This window comes from Salmo trutta, chromosome 7, assembly GCF_901001165.1.
Source record: "Salmo trutta chromosome 7, fSalTru1.1, whole genome shotgun sequence".
NCBI lineage: Eukaryota > Metazoa > Chordata > Actinopteri > Salmoniformes > Salmonidae > Salmo > Salmo trutta.
Genome location: NC_042963.1, coordinates 9755727 through 9765227, shown reverse-complemented (window position 1 = coordinate 9765227; position 9501 = coordinate 9755727). Strand labels below are relative to the sequence as shown.

The window sequence follows — 9501 nt, the reverse complement described above, 5'->3', positions numbered from 1 at the left end:
GTTCAGGTCGTTTGCCCCAGGTAACTGTGTCCACTGTACTTTACAGGTTGACAGGTGATTTCCTGACACTTTTCAAGGCAGCTGCAGTATTTAAACTTCCTATGCTGCGGTTTAGTGACACAGTAGGAAAAAACACTTAATGAGACAGATGGGATGACATTTTAATTACTTATTTTCACCTCCCATGAGCAGGTTTCCTGCCGCAGTGCCAGGGTGTCCAGACTAACGTAAGCGGAAATCCTACAAAATATTGTCATTCATGTGTGCAAGTATCTCCAGTAGGCCTATTCACTGGAACCACAAACAAGGGAAGACTGTCTGAAGGGCATAAAATTCTCTGATCTTACATTAAACCATTTGTGAACCACAACTGGTCTTATCTGGTCCATCACATTTACATTTTAGTAGACACTCTTATCCAGAACGACTTATAGTAGTGAATGCATACATTTCAATTCATTTCATGCATTTTTTTTCCCTTACTGGCCCACCGTGGGAATCGAACCCACAACCCTGGCGTTGCAAACACCATTGCAAACACCATGCTCTACCAACTGAGCCACAGGGGGGTATGGATGGATAGCTCATAGTCAAAGCTGTACTGCCTTCATGTCGATGTTCTAGCAGCATTGGTGTTGTTAGGATATAACATTACTCAACAAAGATATGCACACAGAGAAACATTCTGTTCAATGACAACTTATTTACTATCAACCAGCGTTTCCTAAACTCGGTCCTGGGGACCCCAAGGGATGCATGTTTTGGTTTTTGCCCAAACACTACACAGCTGATTCAAATAATGAACTCATCATCAAACTTTGATTATTTGAATCAGCTGGGTAGTGTTTGGGCAAAAACCAAAACGTGCACCCCTTGGGGTCCCAAGGACCGAGTTTGGGGAACCCTGCAAGCAATGTGTCTGCTTAGAGTAATGCACTAAAGTACCTCTCATTATTGTTGTCGCAGACTCTCATCATCCCAGAGACAGTGTAGCTCTAATTGGACTAGTTGGTGCCATTTACCTTCAATGGATCGACCGTGTGCATAAACACCTGGGCCCCAGATCTGCCAGTCGGCAAGAGAGAGACTGAGACAGTGAAATGTTAGCCTTGCCAACCCTGATATGCATTGATCTGTTTGTCCCCTGTTCTGTCTGAGGATATTGATCTTTAGACGGTCATTAGTAATGCCTCTGTTTTTTCTTATTTTTCATTTAACTAGGAAAGTCAGATAAGAACAAATTCTTATTTACAATGATGGCCTACCAAAAGGCAAAATGCCTCCTGTGGTGATGGGGGCTGGGATTAAAAATAAATAAAATATAAATATAGGACAAAACACACATCATGACGAGACAACACAACACATAAAGACAGACATAAGACAACAACATAGCAAGTCAGCAACACATGACAACCCAGCATGGTAGAAACACAACATAACAAAAACATGGTAGCAACACAACATGGTAGCAGCACAAAACATGGTACAAACATTATTGGGCACATTACTGTTCATTGTGTTATTTAATTAAAAATAATTTGCTTTTAGTTTGGTTTCTTAAAATAGCTTATACCTAAATATCAGTTATTGCTAGAGGGATTACTGACAGGGTCAACTATTATTTTCTAAATTGGATAGCTGAATCCAGATGGCCTATGATCAATCTTTCCACATCTTAAATGTAGATGCCAACTATATTAGTCAATCATTAAAAAAAATACAAAAATTTAAGATTATAAAAAAGCTACGTTTTTAGCCTTGAACAAAGCTTTATATTCAGTGGTTGTTTTTGATTGGCCTGGTATGTAAACAGCATACCGTCCGTGGATTGGCTGCGCAAAACCAGACTCAGACCAATGAGAGAAAAGAGCGCGCGGGACATGGAAGTAGCTCGACAACAACATCCGACCATGTCAAAAAATTATTAGCTAGTTAGCCATCCAAATATATATATTAACGTTACCAGCATATGAAAAATATTCTCAATAACTTGCTAGCTAGCTGACTCACTTTACTAGGAGGTGAAAATGCTTGTTCTTGTTGCATACTAACGTTAATTGCCATAATCATGTCGCTGGGTGCGTCAAGTATGTGTCCCACTCAGAAAAGGACACTCTCGTGTCTGCTCGGTAAGTTGGCTAGCTAGCTAGCGGTAGCTTTGCACCACAACCCCAGGTTTTGAACTGGGTAGCTAGCTAGCGATCTACTACCCCATTCGTAGATGCGAACTGCTTTAGCGCCTATTGACGATAGTAGCGGTGCTAATTAGCTATCTGCGTCTCCAAACACCTGTGTGTAAACGGAAGACGGACGCAACAAACGTTGTCATCATTGTCACTGAAAAATACTGTCTACTGCAATATTAAAACACGGTGCATTTTGTATTTGAGAAATTATTTTGATGTGATATAAAGGTAGAGGGATTTATGTTTCTAGAACCGTACCGCAATTTAGCTGTTTTGGTAAGTTCCAGAGCTAATTCGCCTTTATTAAACAGAACATGTAAGGTCCTTGGACTATAAGGAGTAACGTTAACGTCACCTCAATAATGGACTAAATTAGCCTATCTACTTGCCACTCCCGTTCTAATCTCTTCCATTCTGTAGTTTATCTAACGTTATTCCGTAGCCTCAACTTGATCTTGACATTTGTTTTATTTTTTAGTCATTTAGCAGACGCTCTTATCCAGAGCGACTTACAGTAGCGAATGCATACATTTCATACTTTTTTCCCCCCTACTGGTCCCCCGTGGGAATCGAACCCACAACCCTGGCGTTGTAAACACCATGCTCTACCAACTGAGCCACACGGGACTGACCCATGTCTTGACTCAAAACCCTAACCAATCCTTCATTGTCAAAGACTTTACCTGACTTACAGATTTTATAATGATAAAAGAACACAGTGTTGATCCTCCCACAGCAGGGCGTGTTGGGAAGAGGCCAAAGCAGGAGAATGCACAGGAGCTGCAGGAGGCAGCAGTCCAGCTGCTGAACAGACACCAGAACCTCTCAGATCTGTTTCTGGAGGTGGGGGTGAGTGAATGAGTCCAGTCTAGACTGGGATGGAGTCAGTGGACTGTGGTAGCAAGGGGCACTATAAATAACATTTTGTGCCCTAAATTAGACCTGTCAGATTTAGACAAGTTACTTACTTTATCCTTCTTCTAGAGTCCAAATCCTTGCAATTTAATTTGCAAGGAGTACTCTGGACAGAAAAAAGCAGCCAGTGAAAGTCCCTCACCTACAATTGGGGGTTCACTTCTGGGTGAGTTTTCAGGATATCTCCTCCATCAGGTAAATACTCTCAATGTGTCAGTGGTGTATGTACTAGAATGCTACACTGTGTGTGAGATATAATTATGTAGAAATTGATATGTGTGTTTTCAGTGAATGAGTTGAGGAGGAAGGCTGGGGAGCTGGGGGTCCCGGTGGCAGCCCTGTCAGTGAAGATGGTGGTAGAAAGACTGTTGGACCTGACCGGCCATATCAAAGGGGACCGAGAGCAAGTGCTGCTCAACTCCACTCAAAGGGTTTGTGCTGGGAATATTGTCTGGATATGCATCTATGTCGATGTTTGTTGTCCCCCACAATTAAATCGACCGTCATTGTAAATAAGAATTTGTTCTTAACTGACTTGCCTAGTTAAATGAAAAATCGGGGGACAACGGGGGAGGGGTCTGTGGTTATTGTCATGTCATCTGTTTTATATGCTAGTTTATCCATTGGAATGGGACCCCCAACTCGTGGTAGACATATGTATTGTATCCTACAGAAAGCATTGTTTTCTGCAATATCTCAGACACCACTGGCTCAATTTTGACGAATCTCGGGTTAATGATGCGTCTTGCCATAGAGATTTGGCATTTACAAAATTACTCTGATTGGCCCAAGGTGGAAGCTATAGTAGTTAACTGACATTTGTTAGTCGCAGGATACCTCAATTGGCCCAAGGGGGGTGGGTGCTGCACCATTTGTGTGGGACAACATGTTTACTGTTGCCTTATTTCAAGTATGATTTTTCATCATCCAACATCTAGGCCTATAGGTAGGGGTGAAAGTAAGCCTGTCCGGTATGGAGTCCCAGCAAAATAAATAGTGGAGGTACAGTGTTCCGGTAAAACACAACCCTATCAGAATAATTAAAACAAAGATGTCTGGAAAGCTGTATGTTATTATACCGTCATTTATCATTACCGCTTGTCAGTTGCATGAAACATTTGGGAATGGACTTGAAAACAGGTGGTATACGCTCCAAAATGTGGTGTGGTTCCATGTGTACACTAACGTTTTACCAAGGCAGAGATGACTGGCCGGGGTCGAGACGCGCACGGACAGCAGTGGACGCATCAATCAGTTCAGTTTACAAGTGTATGGTGTATCAATGAAGGGATTCAATTAATCCCCCTGAACTGGGTAAGCGTTGATTGCATTAAATTTGGAACTAGACTGCCTCCCGGGTACAAGCAGGGTGGCTTGTTCTGGCCGACATGGCGAGGACGGCTCGAAACAAAAGTGATGGAGGTTAAGTGCGTGGAGTAACGAGTACGATTCTGTGTTTTCATGTGCAAAAGTGATAGATTTTGATAAAAACACTTTGGCTTTCATAATGATATATATATTTTTTAATCTTTGACATACAGTTTATTAGGTATACCACCCTGTTCACAAAAAAGGATCGCTCCTTCAGTGAGTCACGTGGCCATGGCTTGCTATATAAAAAAAAAAATATATATATATATATAAAGCAGACAGACATTGAGGCATTCGATTGAACATCAGAATGGGCAAAAGGAGTGACCTTAGCGACTTTGAGCGTAGTATGATCGTCGGTGCCAGGCGCGGCGGATCCAGTGTCTTAGAAACAACCACCCTGTCATGGGCTTTTCGCGCACGACAGTGTCTTGGGTTTACAGAGAATGGTGTGACAAACAAAAAAACATCCGGTCAGCGGCAGTCCTGTGGGTGAAAAACAGCTCGTTGATGAGAGAGGTCGATGGAGAATGGCAAGAATCATGCAAGCTGACAGGCGGAACACAAAGACAAATAATGCCGCAGTATAACAGTGGTGTGCAGAACGGCATCTCAGAAAGCACAACTTGTTGATCCTTGCCACTAATGGACTACTGCAGCAAACGGCCACACTGGGTTCCACTCCTATCAGCTAAAAACAAGAAGCAGCAGCTCCGATGGGCACGTGATCACCAATGCTGGACAATTGAGGAGTGGAAAAACATTGGCTGTTCCAATGAATCCCAGTTCCTGTTGTATCATGCTGATGGCAGAGTCAAGTTTTGGCCTAAGCAGCATGAATCCATGGCCCCATCCATCCTGGTGTCAACGGTACAGGCTTGTGGTGTACTGGTGTGGGGGTTGTTTTCCTGGCTCACATTAGGTCCCTTGATACTAATTGAGCAACGGTTGAATGCCACAGCATATCTGAGCATTGTTGCTGACCAAACCCAATAGAGCAAGGATGGGCAACTTTGATGGGGGTCAGTGCACTGTTGTAGATGCTGGAATTATTTTAGAGTGGACAATCGTGCTCAGGTATCCTGCTGTTTGAAGTGATTTGTTTGACAATCAGATGAATACATCATGCCTGGTCGTGTTCATGCCACATTAAAAGGTAATACATTTTTTACGGTTAAATTATATATATTTAGTACTAGGCCCATAAAAATAATTTGGTGGTCCCGTACCAGGACGAAATTACATCTAGTTTCACCCCTGCCTATAAGACTGTTTGAGATGTTTTACATAGCCTATGCCAGTGGTTCTTAACCTGGGTTCGATCGAACCCCAGGGGTTCGGTGAGTCAGTCTCAGGGGTTCGGCGGAGGTCAAGACACACACCCGACTCATATGATTCGTGATGACACGCCCCGCTTGGCCATCATTGGCTGCAGGTGATCACGCAACATCGCTTGGCCTATCTGTGCTGCAGGGAATTTGGCGCGCTCAGTAGTCGAATTGTGACTGTCGTGATGGTTCGTCGTGTGATTTCTTTCTTAATATTTTAATCCCTTCATACGAACTATGTCGAGCAAAAAAAGAAAGTGGTCGGACGAATATGTACAATATGGATTCACATGTATAACGGAACGTGATGAGAGTCAGCGTCCTAACTGAAGCAAGCAATTGCCACGCACTTAGATGAGCTTGCAAAGTCTCTCGACGGATACTTCCCTACAAGAGAGTCATATCCAGCATGGGTGAGACAGCCGTTCACGTTTAGTGTTGAGACAACAGATGTCAATGATGAATACCTCGATGAAATCATTGAAATTCAGCAGAGCCAGGTTCAACAGCAACTCTTCAGAACAACAACGCTCTCAACGTTTTGGTGTCAACAAATGGTAACGTACCCTGTTATTGCTAAGAAAGCTCTGGAGATTTTCATACCGTTTGTTACAACATATCTTTGCGAGCAATCCTTTTCGAGGATGCTGGACATAAAAACGAAGAAAAGGAACAGACTTTGTTGCGAAAATGACATGAGAGTGGCACTTGCCAAGGTGAAGCCGCGCATTTCTGAACTGGTCTCTGAAAAGCAACAGCAGAAGTCACACTGATTTGCAGTAAATATTCATTATTATGTTTTTGTTTTTGTGTGAAAATCATGTTTTAATGGTTTTGTTCTTTGAACACTGATGTTGATGCACGGTTCATTTTGTGCACCAGTAAAATATATACCTATGTTTTGAATTTTATTTTTCCAATTAAGAAGGGTTCGGTGAATGCGCATATGAAACTGGTGGGGGTCAGTACCTCCAACAAGGTTAAGAACCACTGGCCTATGCCTTTAGGAATGTTCACCGCCCTCTGTCCAGGTCCAGCTCGCTGTGCTTCTCCAATCAACCCGTGAGCTTCTCTCTCTTGAAGCCTTCTGCTCTAAACTCTTCTGGCAGGAGTATTGGAGGGATCAGGTGAGTGTGTGTGTGTGCACAAACCAGACTCTTGTCTTTCTACTGCCAATGCCATACCTTCGGGTTTTGGCAATTTGAGCCTATTTTTGATTTTTTGTTTCATATACCTGTTTGTGTGTACCTGACAGTTGCTACAGTTTTTTTCCATTAACTTGTCCAGTGATTTTTGTTGTCAACAGTTAGAAAGTTCTAGAAAATAGATGCGACAATTACCTGTTACGGTGCGTTTCCATTGATCTGTCTTGTGTCGATTAAAAACATCTGGACGTAATGTCACAAAACAAAAGTTTCCGCAAAAACCTAGGACCCTGGAGTGTTGAATAAAAATTGAGTGTTTCCAATATCCATTTAGGCAAATTGCACATGAATAAATTGGTGACAGCCTGTATGCCCTCCCACCTATCTGATTCATGTTCTGCAAAAGCTAGCATGGATAGAATGCATGAATTGATTTGCCATATTCTAATAATTCTCATGTGCCAACGTATCGCCATGGTCTGTGCCATGGGGAAACTTGCATCCAGAAAAGTAAAGCGAAGCAATTCGTTCTTGAAAGTCAGGACAATCCTTGTCCTGCAAATAAACATGATTTTTTTGTAGTTGAAAAAACTTGTATATAGCGTGCAGTAGGCATGTATAATTAATGTGAAGTCGAGCTTTATAGTTACGTGATGACATCACGTCTCCTGCGTACCTTCAGAATTATACGAAGAAAAAAAAATCTTTTTGAAATGTTATTTTGTTTCGTCAGAGAAAATGTGTACTGATGTCATGTTTTTTTTTGTTATTGTAATTTAACATTTTATAATAGAAAAAAATAAGGATAATTTATTTGAAAAACACTTTACATTATTTGTTGCAAATAAAGTTAGACAAAAGAAAAATCCAGCCCTGGCAAACATTTATCTTTAGAACATTTGTCCTATAGCTACCGTTTCCCTTACACATATCGCAATGTTATTTTTTTTGTGGCATTGCTTTTGTCTAATAAACCTGTGTCAATCGAAACCTGCCTAGTGATTTCCTTCCCTGTTCCTTGTGTAGAAACAGCCCATGCTGGAGGTGGTGCACCACTTACACACTCAGAATATCCTCTCTCTGGAGTACATGTTGGAAAGGTATCTGAAGTTCTAGCTGATAGCTACCCACTGTTATACAGTGTATGAGATTCTGTGTGTTGTGGGATTCAAAAACATTTCAGATTGTTTCTATCCCACATACCTCATTTCAATCTCTATTAATTGCTAGGCTATTAATCATCCTATTTCACATGTGCTCTTATTGCAGTGATGATGGGGTGAGGTCATGGTTGATGTCTGAGTTGAAGGCTCTCTGTGGTAGGACAGCTACTGAGGAGGGAGATGGAGTACCTCAGCAGGTTCTCTCAAGTAAGCCTTTACAGTAGTGTCTCATCCATCAAGGTGAATCAGTACTATGTATACACATCTATTCTTATCTGGCAATCACCTCACCTCAGTCTGCCAGTGTTGTGTCCATATTTGCGCTTTCTATATGTGCAAATGTGTATTGTGTTGCAGCTGTGGTATCTGTGTTGGTGCGAGCTGTTTTTGAGGAAACCCAGGACTCCACAGCAGCACCATGCAGGAGGCTCTCCCAGGTGTGCCGTTCAGTGCTGGATGACATGCTCTCCTGTGAGTATATAATCCCTCTCATTGCAGCTCAAAGCTGCATTCAATAGACAGAGGCTCTATCTTGTACAAGAATCTTTTGTTAACCTTTTGTGATATTTATTATGTTTGTCCATTCTTTTTAAGGGGTACTGGATACTTTGAATTGCAAGCAAACCCTGCAGTCTGGTGAAACAACAGCTGAATTATGGTAAAGGAGAAAAGGCTGCCAACCAAACGGAATTATAGAACAGGCATAATAATCCATATTCACTCTTTTTATGTCTCTTTCTGTTTATAAAGGGTACAGATGTTTGATGCTTCCTTGTGTGGTGTGTCTGTATCACCTGATGCACTGCGCCGTTTCTTCACCCACTCTCTCACACACACTCTCACCTACAGACCTAGACTCAAAGGTAAGATCACAGAACATATAATTGACATTTCTCTTTAATATAGCTTCTCTTGTAAAACAGCCACCTATGTTGTCAAGTTCCATCTCATCCTGTCATCTGAGTGTTCTCCTCAACCTGTATTGTCTAGTTTCTGATGCCATTGCCATGCAAAGAGAGTGGGGCTTTGCTAAAACCTGCAGACTGTTGACCTCCTTGTTTCGTAAGGTAAATGACTTGTGCTTTGCTCTACTCTGTTCTAAAGAAACATGTAAATACCTTTTGCACATCTATAAATAGATTAACTTGTCTGGTTAATGTGAGCTGCTTCTCAAAATATGTATTTTCTTATGTAGTTATTTGTGTGGGTGTGACTGTACATCAGAACGGGAATGATAATATCCCTCTGGGTGTGATTTATGACATCATGGTGTTTTCCAGGACATTGTGATCTTTTGTGAAAGTACAGTAGGATGTGTTCATTGTATTATTAAGATTGACATTTGAAACATGTACCATTTTCTTTGTGTTAACTGTCAGGAATTGTGAAT

The 9501-nt window shown here is 41.7% G+C and overlaps 1 protein-coding gene across 2 annotated transcripts in view; it reads left to right on the top strand.

Moving 5' to 3' along the window:
• Positions 1-1857: 1857 nt before the first annotated feature.
• The window catches only part of fanca (FA complementation group A), a 30408-nt gene continuing 22764 nt past the window's right edge, over positions 1858-9501 (top strand). The window contains exons 1-11 of one of the 2 annotated variants that reach the window (XM_029757858.1): positions 1858-2132; positions 2926-3038; positions 3174-3270; positions 3393-3535; positions 6835-6930; positions 7975-8048; positions 8218-8318; positions 8469-8582; positions 8706-8769; positions 8862-8974; positions 9102-9178. In XM_029757858.1, coding sequence (XP_029613718.1) covers positions 2072-2132; positions 2926-3038; positions 3174-3270; positions 3393-3535; positions 6835-6930; positions 7975-8048; positions 8218-8318; positions 8469-8582; positions 8706-8769; positions 8862-8974; positions 9102-9178 — 1053 coding nt within the window. In that variant the 5' untranslated portion in view covers positions 1858-2071. Of the gene's footprint in view, positions 2133-2925; positions 3039-3173; positions 3300-3392; positions 3536-6834; positions 6931-7974; positions 8049-8217; positions 8319-8468; positions 8583-8705; positions 8770-8861; positions 8975-9101; positions 9179-9501 lie in introns of those variants that run through there. The other variant, XM_029757859.1, reaches the window with a different exon arrangement.